Source organism: Bombus pascuorum, chromosome 5, assembly GCF_905332965.1.
Source record: "Bombus pascuorum chromosome 5, iyBomPasc1.1, whole genome shotgun sequence".
Taxonomy (NCBI): Eukaryota; Metazoa; Arthropoda; class Insecta; order Hymenoptera; family Apidae; genus Bombus; species Bombus pascuorum.
Window position 1 is genome coordinate 16,819,746 of NC_083492.1, and position 18,690 is coordinate 16,838,435.

Below are 18,690 nucleotides of genomic sequence, written 5' to 3' on the forward strand. Positions count from 1 at the left end.
AGAAGATCGTCGACCAGCGATCCACGCGTAACAGAAGGAAACGTCGCGGAAAGGGAGAGATAGATCGCTGATGAGAGAAGGCAGCAGGAGCAACGCGAACATCGTCGAGCGAGAGAGGCTGCAGGAAGAGAAGAAAGAAGAGGAGGTACGAGGCGGAGGACGAGCGTAGTAGGTACGTTTCATTCGTTGTCGCAACAAAGGGGCCCCCGGGTGGCTTCGCAAACAGAAACCGGAGACCGTGGTCTGTGTATGAATTTCCGCAGCTGGGTACGGGAGACAAACAGATAGCTAGTTATTTCTGCATTCAACGGCTGAATGGCCGACGCGTCTGGAACGACGCAGCGGTGCGATACAGACCGACTATTATTGGCGAACCGACGAGCACGAGCGAAGAATTCCAACGCGCGGTCGCGCCGCCGTGTGTTATCGTGCTCGCGGACGAAACGGCACCGTCATCGCCGTCACCGTGCCCGTCATTGCTGGCTTTACCATTTAGGAAGATCTTGCCAGGCTTACGATGCCTCCAATGAACATTTTTTTCAAGTCAGACTTCTTCGCCGCTTCTTCGTCAAAGAAGAAACCCTGCGTTTAAGAAAAAATAAGAGGAGTCGAAAGAAGCAGGGTGACGATGATCGAAGGATAATGCGAGGGTTTCTGGTTTGTGGAGAATTAAGGGGATGGCTTAGTAAATTATGCGAGAAATTCTTAGTCAGAGATGGTTGGTGGAGTAAGATTAGGGGTTGGTAAGGAGAAAACTGTTTATGTGGCATTGTATGGTGGATGATGACTCGAGTGGAGATTTTTAAATTGAAGACTACGCGGTGTTTTGATTTTCTATGCATAAATGAGAATGGAAATACACTGTTTCATAATGCTAGTATAGACACGAGTAAATATGTTCGTATAGAATGTTATTTTTTCAAAATAGTAGTATTATTATTCTTTCTTTGCAATCTATTCAAAAACGTGTTTCTGTTACCAGTAATTAATAAAAAATACATTTTTCTAGTTAAAAAAGAATTTAATCTTGAAAGGGGTAATAAAGAATCCGTTATAACATTCAGAGGGCTGATATGACAATGGCGATGAGAAATTTACTTCACAAACTTTCGAACTAGCTCTCAGCAAGATTACACCCCAAGTTTCTTCTAACTATCCTTGATAGTCTACTTCACGTAGAATGTACATAAATCCAAAGAACAGAATCGAGCTTCCGATTGAAAGTCCATTCTCAACGTTGCTCCGAGGTCTCGAATCCACGAGGGCACAATGTGGGTGAAATATCGACGAACCGGCAGCAACAATGCTTCTCGGTTGACTTTCTCGCTTTGGCCAACCTTTCTGACCCGGGAATGGAGAAGAGCCATTTGGAAAATAAAGTGCTCTGCTAGCAAAAGACATTCCACTCTCTTCCTCTGTCTTTATTCTATTCACACACCGTGTTTGCGTTTCTTTCTCTGTCACTTCTGCGCTCTTCCCTTCGTCGCTTCCCATCCTTGACGACACATGGCAATGCGGCGAATAAGCGCCTTTGTGAATGAAAACAGAAGAATAACGGTACGACATTGTGTTATACGCTCGAACGGCGACACCATGCTGCTGCACAATAATTAAGTCTTGTCAGAACGACAACTACTGCGACGAAGGTGGCGTCCAGCCCAAGTGGAATTTTATTTGGTCGACGCTTGAGGAGGCGTGCAGTTGTAAACTTTTCACTGTTAACCTTGAAAATTAAATATACTGTATCTGATGAGTATTTAATCATCAAAAACTTTTCGACTATTACGTATACGAAGATTAGAAGAAGGAAGAAAAATACGATGTGTAAAAACACGATTTTTGTCGATTTTGATATCACGTTATGATAAAACAGAGGATTTTTAATGAATGAAACAAAAACAGGTTAGGCATGAAGATTTTCCTCAGATCCCTTAGTTTCCACTTTCATTTATATTATAATAATTTAATGTTATAAAATAAATAAAATGTATTGAACGTAGCATCTGTTAGTGTCTATGGTTTAATAGTAATATATTTTAGTGAATATGGTTTAATTCCGCAATATTTGCAGTCCAGTTATAACAAATACTTTACTTTCACTTCGTTCTGTACATCGTTGCACACTGAAACTTCCGATAAATGCATAAACAACTGTACTAAACAACCGTCTACAGGTAGGAAAAGTCATTGCGACTCATCCACGACTCTAACTCGTTATTCGTTGCGAATGGGTTAATTTCCGGGGTCCATGTGATGGAGTCGACGTCGTTTTAACCGATAGAGAACCTCAGGATTCGCAAGGACCGTTCGCGAAGGATTTTGAGTCGAGCAAAGAAGAGGAACCGAGCGGTAATCAATTGGACGTAGCTGGGAGAGGAGAGACGAGCGAAGCGGCTAAGACTGGATGTAAATCATCCGGACAAAGCCGCTTAACGATCCGACAAAGGGTCCGGCGTGGTCCTCGTCCACGAATTATAGAATCGGGAATAATCGCGCGCTTCTCCTGGTTCCCTCTATTTTTTTTTTTTTTCCTTTTTAAGGATCCCGTCGCAGTTTCACGCGGTGGACCATCCACCGCCTCGTGCGGCCGATCTTTTAACCCTTGGAACGGTTATGAAATTTATAGCCATTGGTAGCTTTGTCCTGCGAATAGAACAAATCTCTTTCGAGTCTGTCCGACGTGTCCTCGTCGCGGATCCGGCGATTTCGCGATTTGCACTCGGACCGAGTCGAATGCTGCACCTTGAAACCGTTTCTTTCTTCGTCCCAGGTTTCGGTTAGGAGGATGGTAGATATTCCTATGGAACGTTCATTTATTTTTTCTTTGGGAGCTTCCAATGCGATTTTGATCCTTTTGTTACGTGGATTTATTGGAATTGATTAGGTTGGGAGGAATACATAATGTCGTTGGTAGCTTTAGTTCAGGTTAAGTTTGGAATTCAAGGTGCGGAGATACGATGATCATTTTGATTTTTAATTATTTTATGATGTATATACTTGCGTAGGTTGAAGTAATATAAATTAATTATCTTTTTACTTCTGAAGTCTAGTAAAACTATAAACTTCATACTGCAAATTATACAATTCAAATCATAGAACCTCGTTTCCTCATAGATGTGTCATAGGTTTACGACATTTGTTCTTTCCCCTCGTTCATCAATCTTCCTCTCGATAACCACTAATCTTCTTAGCAAAATCAATTGCTCAAATATAATCCATTTAAGAAGTCATAATCTCAGCAATACCCGATTAACTTCAAATTTGCCAATTCGTCCATTCAAGCCAGACCAGAAGTTACCACAATAACTAACCAATGTCCAATCTTCTCTTCTGTGTTCCAGGTGGTGAGTTCGATGGATGCCATGAAGTACTCGATGGAAGCCGACAAGTACCGAGCAGCATACATGCCGCCGAGCACTCTGGCGATGAGCATGTACTCCGACCCCAAGTACCTGGACTCGAGTCCAAAATCGTACCTAGACCGGAGCTACTTAGACTCCGCGAAGGCGTATTTCGAACAATCGAAGCTCTACATGGACCAGAAGCCTGCGATCACCGACTACAATCGGCCTAGTTACGAACACAACAAACTTTACGAAGAGTCCAGCCCCGGTAGTATCGTCGGTGGTGGTCCAACAAGGTCACCAGCCGCTGAGTCTCCGGACATGAGCAAACAGCACGAGAGGACCGAGCAAGGTTCGTCTAGCGCGAGTTCTACGTCTACCTCGTCGGCTGCGAGTCCTGGTGCCAGTCTGCCAGCCTATTATCCAGGCTCGGTGCAAACCAGCGGTCTATTAGGACCCCAGATGAGCCAATACGGCGGCTATCAAACAGCTCCAGCGCCTGGAAACGAATCGTTCAGACGACCCCTCACTGTCATCTTCTGACCCGATAGAACGTAGCTCTGATCCATCTTCGAGGAGCAGTTGCCCTGAGTTCGGTCCACCGTTTCCAGAGGTTTATACATGTGACGTAGGTAATGGATAGACTGTGGGTGTTTGTGTATATGGTGTACAAATTATAGGAAATATGAAGAGTAAAATTTGCAAAATGTCCAAGATAAAGTTAATATTTGTTATAGCGCTTGGTAGATAAAACAAGCCTGTATTTAGGTTCGTTCCCTTTGATTTTAGTTATCCAAGTACGTCCGAATTTTCATAAACATCCGCAGTCTAGTAATGGATATTGATCTGGCTTCAGAGTGATTTCTTGCTTTTGGAAGCTGGTTCTTCAAGTTTTTAAGAAAGGAGGAATTATAAAACCATGGAATTATGTCTTGATGACTGGGATTGTTCCTGTTTTTAATGAGAAAGAGCAAAGTAGTTGAACTTTTTACGCTACTAGGTATCTTTGGCATCCTAATATATTTTTCTTTTGTTTTCGAAATGGTTAACGAAAGAGATTTATTGAAATTGTTATATGTAATTAATTAAACGAATGTCAGTAATGATCTGAAGCATATAACGATATTTTATTTGAGAATTGAATTGAATCTTTTTGTAACATATGACATACGTCGTTATCTTTATTCTGTTTTAATTTACATATCCGTTATCTTATTGTTATACTTTATTAATATACCATTCTACTTAGCCCTCTATAATTTCGGAAAAAGAACAGATACTTTCTATAAAATTATTTTTCTTAGCTATCATTTTTAAATGCGAGAGTTAAAATGAAAATTTATAGAATTCCGAAATTTGTTAAAGGGTAGCTAGTTTTAGGAACATTAATTATTGGTTCATCCTCATAATTCTTATTTTTAGTATTTTTGGTACACAATATAAGTTGATACACTGAATTCAGAATAATCGAAATGCAAAACATCTACAATATCTACATCTGGTATGAAGAACAATGATTAAATAATGCAAGTAACATATAGAGAATCCTCTTTTGACACAAAAATTCAGACACCTGTACAGTAATTTCAATCATCAAAGCAATTGTTGAATCTCAAGATAAAATATCAAATGAACCTCCTAGAGTCATCTTAATTCTCAAGAATGATCTCTGAAGCTGTAACAAAAGAAAACTCGTCCAAAGGAATATCTAACGTCTTGGACCAACCAATATATTCACGAAGAATATCATGGTGAAATCAGGGCTATCAACGATGCAGATCGTTGAAAGCAACAACGAAGTCGATACTCTCCGTGTTCTAGCCATCCCCAAGCGTCAGATTCGACGCGTGACGATTATTTATCGCAAAAATAGGGTTTCCATCCTCGAAATGGAATTATAAAGAGATTGTACATAGTCCCCGTGTAAATAGTGTAGCGAGGATTATTATCGCGCACGACGCTCGAAAACGGTTTTCCTTCACCCCCTGTTCCCAGTGTTTCCTTTTTAATCGACAGAAGCACCTGCATTTTCGTTCAGGTTAATTCTAAAGTTTCGCAGTATAAACCTATCGATTAATATTCTTTCGAGTCTGTCACCTTGTCCTTTTTAATCAAGTTATTTGATTTAAAACAGTTTGAAACATTTTATTAATACGAGCCTGTTATATTATTAGACTCGAGATATAATTTTAACTCCTAAACGAATCAACTTTTCAATTGTTCTTTGATTTTCTTTAATATCATTTTCTTATTCTTTTCAGTTGTTCTTTCATTGTTTTTGATATTATTTCCCGTAGAATATCTACTTGAACTGAAACGATTTGAATCCAAATACATAAACTGGACTAATCTGAACGAAGTTTATTTAGCACACATATAAGTATACATGTACGCAGAATCCCAAGGATCTTCCCTTTTCCTTTACATCCTGCTTCGACTATCGAACATCGAACTCCAAAACGGAATCGACATATCCCTTCTAATTACCAGTAGCATTAGATAATTACCAATTCCATGGTATTTCGTTTCGAACGAACTTACACAGAAACAGAGAGCAGGATGAGCAGAAAGTTTCGTGCAACGGAACCGTTAAAAGGAGAACGTGATTTTCGTGCGGTCGTTTGATTCGTAATCGCTGTACATAGACCCCTTCGATTTGTTAGAAAAAAATGCGTCGTCACGTCCTCTTCCCTCATTTTCTTGCTTTTTTCCCATTTTTCAATCGAGAAAAGGCCAAGAAAATTTCCTTCGCCTTTCGTTCGTCGTTTAGTATTAAAAGTATTTACAGATGACGACGTGGTAAAAATTTGTTGATCGTTTCCGAATGAGAACTGATATAACGATCCTTTCGTTTAAATTTTTAGCTATTTATTGATCATCAGAATTCTATTATAATAATAATTATTTTTTTACTTAATATGTTGACCATTGAATGAATATAAATCAACTTGTACGTCCATCGTGCATAATGTCCGATAACCTGTGAAACAGATGATTGAAAATCGCCAGAGAATCTGTTAAATATTATCGCTTCTTTCTTGGTTGTTCTCTTTTCTTTTAGTTTTGTGTTTGTTTAATTCTTCAACAAAAATACTTATCTAGTACTTTCTTCAGCTCATTTCTTGTTTTCTTTCAAACATCCCAGTTGTTTTTAATGTAACCGTTCGGTTGAACGATTTCACGAGAGAAAGAGTGAGAGTGAAAAAGGGAGAGAGAGAGAGAGAGAGAGAGAGAGAGAGAGCTTTTATAGACGTTTCGCGAGCGGAAGAGAATAGAAATGTTAGAGATGACGAAGAAGAAGAATGATAGAATGAGATACGCTTTCGTGAAACGTCCATGACCCGCTGTAATCTTTATACTTGTATCGTTACGATAAACCTCTTAAACTATACCGATTATTCGAGTATTACGACTTTAAAGCGGCAGAAGTAATCTATAAATATTGTATTGTAAGTGAGAAAAGCAGAAATAAACGTTAAGTATTATCCTTCGAATACGGTCTCGGACTACGTCTTACAATCGTTTGTCCCATCATCTCGTTTTCGGCCTAATCCGCCTAATAGAATCCATTTTCTCTCCGATTTATTCCATTCTTATTTTGTTCCCTGGCTTAGACCATTTTCCTGGACTTTCTCCCTTTTCTTTGTCGTTTTTAATATATATCACTCTCTATTTAATATTTTTTATTTCCTTGCTACCTTTATTTACAATAGACAGTTGATTCCTTATGTATTCTCTGAATGGTTACTTTACTTTTAAGAACTTATTATCACCAAGGACAAAAAAAAGGTATTTCATAAAGGGAACTCATAATTGGAAATTGAAATTCCATACGCTCGAAACCTGAAAAAACAAGAAGCTGTTCTATAAAATGAGTTCATAAAAAATAGTATGAAAAATTGAAAAATTAATAGTCGAAGATAAAACTCGGAGAAGCAAGAAGCCAAGCTTCTTTCTATAAGCAAGAGCGTCAAATTAATTCGAAAAATCTCATTATCTCGCAACAAAGTTTCTGATGGTATCTTCATCAACAAGACGTGGAAATTTTCGCGTAGCAGAATGGGAATCGATTGAATGGATCCAAGAGACCCGGAAGACTCGTCTGGTGTCCGATTCACCGGGGCCCGAACAATGGTATTCGGTCGCGAAATCCAAGGACCGTGTGTCTGAAAAGAGTCCGGGTCTCGAAAATCCCCGAAAACAAAGAACACGTTTCACCGTTCGACCAAGTAGCTCTGCCATCTATCGAAATCCGACACGCTGCTGGTCGAGGTGCGATGGAAAACGCTGGAAGAAGCTTTCGAGCGGTGGTTTATTGTCGAAGTTCGACAGCTGCGATCGCCATTCGAAGATCCGTGCTATTCATTCGGTTCGCACCTATGCGTCACCCCTGAAATCGTGAAAACACTTCGCTCAACTGCGAACGAGCCAACCTTGCGAGCGTGATTTTATGGCCAATAAAAGGAACTTCCAGTTCCTGAGAAAGTTTTCCACGAAAAATCGCCTGCACTGGTTGAAACACCGGTCAAGCGAGTTACATGGAATATGGAACAAAAATGAGAAATTTGATGGTAACACTGTCGTTTTAAATGCTGGTTAAAGTTTGATGATGTTTTAACACTCAGAATTTTCGAATAGTTTGTTGTAGCTTGATATGGAATAAGGGATACATTAGATAATTCGGTCTTTTTGGATGTATAACGCAGAATGTATTTATTATAAGTTTCAAAGGAACAATGATATTGGTAGATCAATGAAGATAAGATACTCTAATTTAAAATCTTTGACTTGTTTAGAAAAATTGGAATTGCACGAAGGAATCTCTGTACTAGTAACGTATACTTCTTAATATAATAAAGGATTCTTCAGAACAATTATAAGATAAGAAATATATCAAGTTTAAGATACAGCAATTGAATTTCATTATTGGTCTTCGTCAGCTTCAAACTTCGTCAAACACCGAAGAAAGCGATATATTCTTCCAATACTCTTCCGAAACATTTCCTCATATACAAAAAGCGAAGTAAAAATAACAGCAAATTAACCTAAAGATATACCTGTCGAACCTCATCATTATTCTCCATCAGTCTCAAACTCCATCAAACCCCAAAAGAAACAAGATCTCCTAAACAACCCACCAATTGCTCAAGAAAACGTTCTCCCAGCAATCAAGTAATCACGGTCACCCATCATTATAACACCTCATTCTTCTCTCATCACACAGGCAGGTGTCGAAACTGCAGCTCCCGGTGTTTCAGAGATGCCATGATTAAAACAAACTGGAAATATAAAACCAGATAACGAACACTGAAAAGACGAGCTGACCGTATATTTACACGATGAGTGCATCACGACGAAAAAGTATCGTGACCAGTAGCTCTTTCTCGTCCAAGCAAGACGATAGCTCAACTAGTCGTGAGAACGGTGATTACTAACTTGCGTATATCTTTTTGCCATGACAAACTGACAATTTTCACCGTCATTATCCTCTCGAATGGCCACTGCCATTGTTTCTGTCTCTCGGGGAGCCATCGCGCGCTCGCGCGCGTAAAAGACACGCGGAGGTGGAACGACAGTTCAGCAAGAGGTGGCTACCTCCTCATTAAATCCATTATAGCGAGTGAACAGCGACGAACTCGAGGCGGGCTGACGGGCCTCTCCTCGGTTAGACAGATCGTTTAGGTGGAATCTAAATCATCCGCAGGGGCCCTGGCTCTTCCAGCGGACGTTCAACCGTTTGGACGCGCACGCTGCACCGTTCCTGGCAACCTCTCACGACTTCATTAGTACCTGCTGACTTTGGAATGCTTAGAGGACCCGTTTTGGTCTTACAAGCGGCCTGATCAAGCGTTGCCCGGTTACGCTCGGTTTCACGCGATGTTTTTTGTGGCTTTCCTGATTCCTCATCTTGGGATCGGTGGCGGAGGATCACCGAGCACCTGATAGGGATTTCATCGAACCCGTTCCGCCGTCTTTTGTTCGCCATGCCTTTTTAAACGGACCGTGTAAGGTGTAGTTAAGAGGGAAGAGAATGCACGAGGTTTTATTTTCATATTTGGTTTTCATAGGTGGCTAGCGTTGGGTTCGAGGTGCGAGATGGTTTCAGGGTTTGACCAGAGTGTGGATCGTTAATAGAGGTCTTCATTTAGTGTAGGGCGTCGTGTGGTTTAGTTTGAGCAGAATGTTACGAAGATTTTTACGGAAAGAGGATTTGAGAATTTGGTGAACGTATAATTCGTTATTTAGGAGCCTGATATTTCTTTAGATATTATTTTGTTCACATTAGAAATAAATGATAATTGTGTATTTATATTTGTTAGGGCTCAAAATAATGTAAATGAAATTCATTTGTCCTTACAAGGCTTTAACTCTGCGATTACGCAAGCTGTACGTTCTGTTTGTTATATTTAAAAGACAAGTTTCATTATATGTTAAATAAATAATCTGTTCCTTAAACGATATTTCACGTTAACGTGTAATTTATTCTCAAACTTGACGTTTAATACTTGGAAATACAATCCATTCTCTCTTCGAGTTATGAACCATAAAACACAATATACAATAAAGTACCCGTGTCAAGATTTTTCTAAAAGTCATCAATGATAAAATAAGTCGTTTGATGTCCGATCAACGTCCGTTTGATTATCTAAAATTCGGCTACCAGATCCGTGGTTCGACAGATAGATAATTTAATTATTAATTATACATCCTGTCAGTCGTTGGATCGAAACGAAGCGATAGGAGGTCGCGTTTCCTGCGCCGTTTCAAAAGACGACTACAGACGTTTTCTCATTAAATTTATTATAGAGCGACGAGCAATCTACAGACTGAACGAGTGGCTTTCGTTGCCTTAAATCACTTAACCGGAATGTAAATCGTTCGCTGTAGCTGCTCGTCCACCACCTCGCGGCTTCATTAGCGTGACTTCGACGTTGGAATTTCGAGCCTTGATGCCGGAGCTCTCTTCGTATTCCCTTCAACGTAGCCAAGTCGACGCACGATCTACTTCCGGTCGACGATTTTCCTCGACGCTCGATGTGTCTCAAAAAAAACCGACATGCCCGTCGAACGTTTTACTTTTCTAAAGGATTAATTACTTTCGAGATCGCGTTCCACTTAAAGGAGAGACGTTTCGTTGGTTACCAAGGTTCGAGTAGTATCAAGGTTCACGGAAATCTGTAATCGCAATCGCGTCGGATTGAATTACCTTACCTTCCTATTCTTCCACGTGGAAAATGTAAGAAATATACGAGCGAAGGTAATTAGAGAAATATTTAAATGTATTAAATATTTAATGATATTTTATCTTTTTTTTAGTATTATGCACTATTTTCAGTAAGATGTTTGATAACGATTTAAATTGTACAATCGCTTTACCCACTTCCACAAATCTCAATTATAATATTATGACGTAATTGAATATTTACACTTGATAATCTAATGGATAATTTATTGTTTAAATACTTTCCTGATCTCTAAAATGTTATATACTTCCACTAAATGTCATATAGCTTCTACAAACATTTCCACATCCGTTCTAAACTTCACCGATACAATGAAGATAGTATGACGTACATAACATATCCATAAAGGATATTTACAAGCGTTGGAATACCTTCATAAGTAACTATACATACATAAACCCATACAAACGGATCTTTTAACCACCCCCTTTTCATCACGCCATCAGACCAAATCAATCTCCTTGGTAGGAGATCCGAAGGAACCTGACCTACGTCGACGCAGCGTTTCTCGTTGGAGAACAGAGGCTGGCAGCCCATTGGCAAAGTATTTTCAATCACGCTTCAGGAGCAAGGCAGCCCGCGATTAACAAAGCGGCGGGCAAACCGGGCGTCCCCTTTTGCTCGCGTAATTCCTTGATTGGCGCTTCGCGGTGGCTCGAGTGCGCGCGTTTTACACGACCGATCACGATCCCGTGCCGCTATAATTAATCGTTGATCATTGTTCGCGGAAAGACCTGGCGGCAGGCTCGTCGCTCGATTTCGAACCCGACACTCGAGGATCGGCTCGATACCTCGTCTTCCTTCTCCCTCCCCTTTTACCCCTTTCTTTTTCCTCTATTTTTCCTCGTCGTCTGTTGTGCGCTTGCTCGACTTCTTTCATCGTTCAACACGACACGCACCGACAGAAATTACATCGACGATATTACAGGTTGAGGAGGCGACGTAAATAAGGTGGAGTAGGTCGGGTTTTTGCATACGTTTTTACCTTTGCCTCTTTCTCTCTCTTCTTTTCTTTGGTTTTTTGATCGATCAATGTGGTAGGGGAGAGTGTAAGTAGGTGAAATCCTTAATTGAGTGGAGGATTTCTTGTAAGAGAAGTCTTGGAAGATTTGCTGGTAATTAAGCGATGTTTCTTAGTATCTGTTAAGAGTTGGAAACGGTGTACCACTGTATGAGAAAGTTTGGACGGTTCGAGGATAGAAGCTGATCTTGGAAAATGCAGGTTGGCACTTTCTATAGGTGCTTAGCGTTCGGAGATACGTAGAAAGGGTGGAAGAGTTAAAAATATTTATCTTAGAAGAGCTCGTTTTTTATATCACAGGCTGAACCTTCTTCTTCGCTGTTGGAAGATATCCACCTTTCATGTATTTAAATTTACGCTCGGGGGAAACTTGCTCGTGTTGCCCATTCAGCCTAGTCAAATATCTCTGCTCTTTCACAAACTATATCCCGCGAAATGATATAGCAAACTCTGTATGTATAGCGAAACATTTAAATTTGTACGTCTTTCACACGGGAGAAAATTTTTGTTAGAAGAAGAGCATCTATCCTGAATTATTCTATAGCTATTACTATTAGACAGAAACAAAACTTTTCAATTAAAATATAACAATTTGTCTGAGTAGGGACCTACGTTCTTGCTTCTTTCAGGTTTACAAATTCACGATTCTTTTCACTGATCATTCATTCAAAAAGTCATTTCCTTGAAATATTGAACACGCATGTTCTACCTGTTATTCATTTTCTTCAATTCTACACGTATTGCCAGCCTTCTTTATTTTTACTTACTCGTCTATTTCTTTGTTCGATACATTCATAATTAACTTCTCCTTGAACATCCATAATATTACACCGTATTTTGCACGAACGAATAAATCTACATAATGCACGGGAACACAATTAACCTACTTCAAACTAGCACTGTTCGTTTCATTTGCTTGTCGGTGCATCTAACCGGTACACCGCGCGTCACCACTTAATTCTCCCAAACAACCAGACGGCAAACAACGTCATACGGTGTCGCAATAATTCCCTAGGCATACTCAACGAATTATCGCCTAATCTCGGCCAAAGCAAGCCGGCCGGCCGGTTGTTTGCGGTGCAATTATTTCGAGCAGCCAGCACACGATGCTAGCAATCCTTCCCTGCGGTTGTTTATGCGAGTCAATCGTTGCTGTTGCCAGCAACGCCTCTACTACTCGTCGCTACGCAAACATTTGCCATAAGCGCGGTTCGCTGTCCATATCTGAGGCTAATGCAAAGTATGGAATTCGTAGTTAAAGGTGTTTGTTGGTCTATAGCAGATATTTGCAGGGAAAATTGTTTCTTTAAACGAAATGAGAAAGATCTGCGAGAACTCTTAAATAGTTAAATCAAATACTTGAATATTGGTATCTCGAATTTCTCAAGTTTTTAAATACAAGAATTTCTAGGTGTCCGAGTTTTTTAATTTTCTGACATGAAAATCTCTGAATTGTTTTACTTCTGAACATTTCACATTTGCAATTTCTCAATCACCCAATTTTTTAACTTCTCAATTGTTACATTCTCCGTGCTCTTATCGAAGATAAATAAACGATCCTTAGATCCGTGCGTGACGATTGAAATTCAGCAAAAGGCGTGAATAATCCACGTAAAAGAAAGTGTCAATGGCCGCGAGTTTTAACGTTCACCTGATCCAGAAAAAAAAAAAAAAAACTAGCATTCATCGCTTCAAGGGAACTCTATCCAGTCGAAACTCGTTGTCTCATTTACCGTACAATACTTGCTTTTAACAAGGCGCACGTTCTACCTTTTCACAGCTGTGCAAAATCCTCACTTTTATCTCAGTACAAAAAACTATGTCTTCTTTCTTGAATATAACATAAACGACACTCCATTAAAATCCTTTCATTAATTCAACCTAACAATAGAATAAAAAAATCTAAATTAACGAATACCTTAATTTCACGGAAGATTTCATTGATAAGATTAATTTTCACGCACGTATCAGCACATTCATACGTTTCTTAAGTATAATTTGCTGAACATAAGAATTTGATACAAGGAGAAGATGTTTTCCGCGGTGCATTCTCATCGAAGCTAACAGGTAGTGAATTTCTTCTTTTCGAAGCGGTGAAGATACACCCGCCGGATAAAACGGAGGACCTTTGTTGCCGGGAATTCCAGGTCATCGAGAAGGCTGCACGTCGGTTTAGGTGTATGTAAATTAGCCGGTGGTCTATTCACACCCGTACACCTGGTCGCGGCCTCCTGCCGTACGAATGTTCATACATGAACGCCTTCCACATCGAGGCCGAGCCTTCCTTCGTTCTCTCGCTTTTCTTTATTACGCGCTACGATTTTCCAACTCGCGAATATGTCTTGCCTTTCTCTTGAAGAACTTCGGAAGACTTTCGACATTTTATAAGTACATAAGACTTTTAGTGCAAGACTCAGTTACATATAACTTGAAAAAGATCCTTCGAGCGATGATATTATATATATCAATATTCGTTTGAATGTCTAAAATCGATACTTCAAAAATACAAAACATGTCCCATATGTTTCTTAACGTCCTGAACGTAATTCCAGGATCTTAGCAAGTATATTGAAAAATATTCAATTCCAATTATTAACTGGAAATTATTAAGTGGAATTTATGGTAGATTTACCACGCGATTTGAAGATTGTATCTGAAATAACTGTAGATGTTAACCGTAGATGATAACTGTACCTGGTTTTGAGGTAGCTGTGTCACAAAACATCCAATTAGAGTGAAATTCTATAATAGACGTTAGAAAGCTGTATTTTAGACTGACAATAAAATGCTATTGAAGATTCAATAAATTATTGTCAAGAGATTTCGAAGGAATTGTGAATTTTTAATAACTGAAAAGATTGCATGGAAATCAAATGACAGTTAACAATTGATATTATAGAGAACAAGAATTTAATGAAATGAAATTATACGAGAAATTCTGATCATAGAGCATCGACGAGCATCGTTCTCGAGCAACGAGAATTAATTCTATCGATGGTATCACACGAAATCTATCGCCGACTAGGTGGGTCCCACACATGGATCACATTGATACAAATCCAAGATTGTATGCACGTGTCGGTGTAAGAGCTGTTGCATTGTGGCAGCTGCATTCCATACGAGCGAAGGTCTCTTCGCGTTAGTCTCTATTCTCCTGTTTCCTTTGGTACTTTCGGCCCCCGTGCCACCTCCGTATCTTAATTCGGTGTCCATTTAGATGGAAATTAATGCTTGGAAAAAAAAATTCGGTCGCTGGATTTACGAGCCGATTAGATCCCTTTTCATCGTCGTAGAAGCTGAATCTTGTGTTATTTTAACGGGCGGGTTAACACGTGGAAAATAGGATTAATAAAATAACCAGCAGTGGATCTTCCCCTAATAATTTAACGAGAAAACTTCGAATAGTCGAAAAGTTATTCCGTGATCAAAATTTTCTTCTTACTCTCCATATATTTGGATTAAGTTAGAAATTAATTAATCTTAAATATACGGATTGGAAAATCTTTAAAATTTCGTTTCAAAGTTATTCGCTCGAAATAGCGTCTTTTATGTTGTCCTCTGATCGTCTATTATTTCATAGGTAATATGTTAGTGAAACAAATTTTGTTTCATTTTTATTCAAACCGTGTATGCCAATATCAATTTTCCACACTTGATTGCGATAACTGTAAAGTTCGCCCTTTTGTATTTTCTCGTGGAACTTTTTAAAATGTCAAGTCGATTATTGATCGTCGTTCGGTTGTATAAACGATCGATTGTCGAGTCGATTACCGGCGGCAACGGTGAATCGACATCGCGACGCAGTGACTCATCTTCGAAGGTTCGGTCACCGGGGGATGAAGGATTGGAAAGAGGGATCGAGATGGCTTGCACGTTGCACCGACCAATGAACTGACTCGATTAATTCAGAGTAATTCGTGACACTGAATTCCTTCGTAAATTATTTTTCTAAATAAATCTAATGTACAAATTAGCAGACCAGTAATTGGAAAGTTTCACAAAAATAATGAAAAATACATAATCCATTGCGAAGACATTTTTCAAGAATATTTTACAAGCTTCTTTTCTTTCGATTAAGCAGTTCCTCTTACGTAAAGAACATCATATATATTCTCGTTTTGTTCCGTTATATCCGACCACACGTATCGAGCATATCAACAGACTGAGTGTGCAATCTGCGGGATCCAGATAACAGTTATGAATCGCCATTCATTGAATTGCGAGCAAACCTTTTCCTTTATACTTTGAGTCTTATCATCCCTTAGCACACGAAAGCTACCATTTTACCGATACAATACCTGATGATCAGTATTTTCCAACGTATCGTAAAAATAAAAAATATATATGAAATCTGATAAGTTACACCTTACCAGTTATGAGTGTAATTAAAATAAGACAAATTAATCGTTCTTGATTATTTTACCGAATGTTAATTTCTTGCGGTGATACGTCGTTACTACACGCGTGATACGCTATTGGCCGTACAGGTGGTCCAGCAGGCCAATTTCGAGGCCGGAATCCTCGACAATCGAGTATCGTTAAACGCTGTATTCGATCGTCATCCTACGAGTTTCGTTTCTTTAGCGCGGCCTCGTTTTGTGCTCTCCCTTCGCCTATAATGACAGCCACCCCCTGTCTTTCTCCGTCTATCTCACTCTTTCTCTCTCCTTCTTTTCTCTACTTCCATCAAGCGTTCCTTCTCTACGTCCGTTCATTTTCTCCGCGCCTTTCCACCAGCCACTTCGAGGCGATCGTGACTCTGCGCTACGATTGTTCGATGTTCGATCGCTCCCAGGTGGCCGACGACTACAAAACGATACGCGTTTACGCGATTACATCGCTCGAAAGAAAGAGACACCGAAACGGAGAAAGTTTCCATTCGTGTTCATTCTGTGCTCCTTCTGTTCTTCACGAGAACCTTTCCCCAGCCGCTAATGGAACGAGGCTACCGAGAAAATGGTGGATGGTGGAACACGTCCAAGTGAGAAACATTTTCTTCGAAGAAACTAATTTGCTGGGTCCTTGAATTTCTTGGATTCTTCTTTTTTTTTTTTGTTTCTTGCTGTTTGATTTCATGGCCTTTTAATTTCTTGATTACTTGGATTTTTTTAATTCCTTGATACCTTGGTATCTTGATTCCTCGGTTTCTTGGTTACTTAGTTTCTTAGTCCTACGATTCCATGGTTCCTCGGTTTTTGGTATAGCTACACATTGATTTTTGATCATTGGTTCTGCGAAATAAAAATCGGTAACGAAGCTACCTGCAGAAGCATTTCTAATAAAAAGAATTTACAGCTGCTGAAGATAGAAAATGAAATTTTACTCGCAACGAAGATGGAAGTTAAACGAGATTCGACAAAAGCTGACGAATCTACTCCCTCGATAAAAATTTTCACCAATAAGCAAATATGTAGATACTATAAATGCACAAGAACGTGTTATCGTTTTAATCTTTCGATTTGAACATGTCGATCATCTCTTTTGAAAACGATCACGGGTTAAACAATCGTGGATCGTGCTTCCAGCGGCGATCGCTCGTCCGTTCATTTAGCAAATGTTATTCCACAGTTGATCGGCTATCGACGGCAGCGAGCCGATTACGTTTGCCCGTGGACCAGAAACAGAAGCTCATTTTCGCGGGCCGACAAAAGGCCACGGGCAACGTGACCAGCGAGACTTGGTAGAACGATTCGTCTGTGTTTCATCGATCGCCGCCGTCGAATTATCAGGCCCGACGAATTTGATTACGGCTTCTGAAGGTGCCGTGGAGATGGGTGACGCGGCAACAAGCATTGTAGATCGTTTAATAACTCCCAGTGGGTGTCTAGCGAAGGCCACCGGTGTTATTCGACCAGCCAGGGCTTTCATTTCGCCCGTGGAATCCGAAAATCGACGGCACCGCATCAAAGGATCGACTTTACCGATCGATCAATCGATCGGTCGTTGATTCTATGCTGGTTCGATTTGAGTGGAATTGATGTGCTTGCTTGGTGCGAGGAAGTGTAACACCGCTTTCAATCGTAATTAATATTCCTTCTCTTTTTGGTGATTGTTTCGTGAAGTTGAGAAGGAGGTTTGAGCAATGAAAGAGTTCGAAGGACTACGAACGAAGCGCTGAACGATTCCATGGTTAGAGAGAAATTCGCTGACAAATACTTTAAATTTGTTAATATATCTTTGTAATAGAAACAAATATCTTAATATTTTTGGAGTATTTGAAGTGGCAAACTTAATGGTTTGTTCAGAGGCAAACGTTATTCTAGTATATCATTTGCAGTTCTATAATCAATTTTCATTATTATATTTTGATTCTTTAACATGCAGTTGTATAAGGGAATCCCAAAGATTCGTTTAAAATCATCGCTATTTCTCACTATTTCCCACCTACATTCCACAGTTTTGTGAGGTTCGGACAAATCGAAGTACTTTACTATATAACATAGTAAGAGACTGATTTAGTTTCTTCTATAAATTAAATCGTAGAGGATTTCTTGATAATGAAGATTTTAGACAGTTTCGAAACATCGAAATTTCTAAACGCCTTAATTAAATCCATTGACCGCTACATAATCAAAAACTACAATCATCTATTCTAAAACCGTAATTCGACCAACCATAAGCGTCGCTTAACCATTTGAACTCGAAGAACCACGTCGTCGGACGTCGGACACAAACGGCGCTAATTACAATTAATTCGAGACCGAGACATACGAGAAAAAGGAGTAAAACGTGTAAAAAAAGAAAAAGATAGGAGAGTGGCCGGGCCTCGGCGAAGGACGAAGGATCCAGGACGAAGTCGCATATTATATCAGGTCGATGGGGTACGGCGTGGCGTCGTTTGTCATCCGGCTCGGTGTTGCGGGCCATTCGTGTTTTCTAAGCGCGAGAAAAAGAGAGGAAGAGGAGAGAGCCCCGTCCCGCATTGTCGTGGCTCACAAAGCCCACAAAGGAGGACGTGTGAATCAGCAGTAATGGGGATAATGCAAAACTACGGACACGGAGGCAAGGAGAGGGGACATCCAGCCGATTCGCGGAGAACCGTCCAGAGAAGATTGTCCTGCCACTTCTGCGATCGATGAGC

The 18,690-nt window shown here is 39.9% G+C and overlaps 1 protein-coding gene across 2 annotated transcripts in view; it reads left to right on the top strand.

Moving 5' to 3' along the window:
• The window catches only part of LOC132906952 (transcription factor Sox-19b), a 70,828-nt gene extending 63,990 nt beyond the window's left edge, over positions 1-6,838 (top strand). For both annotated transcript variants that reach the window (XM_060959635.1, XM_060959634.1), the window contains one exon: positions 3,342-6,838. In XM_060959635.1, the coding sequence (XP_060815618.1) occupies positions 3,342-3,887 (546 nt within the window). In that variant the 3' untranslated portion in view covers positions 3,888-6,838. The remainder of the gene's footprint in view (positions 1-3,341) is intronic.
• The last annotated feature ends 11,852 nt before the right edge of the window (positions 6,839-18,690 follow it).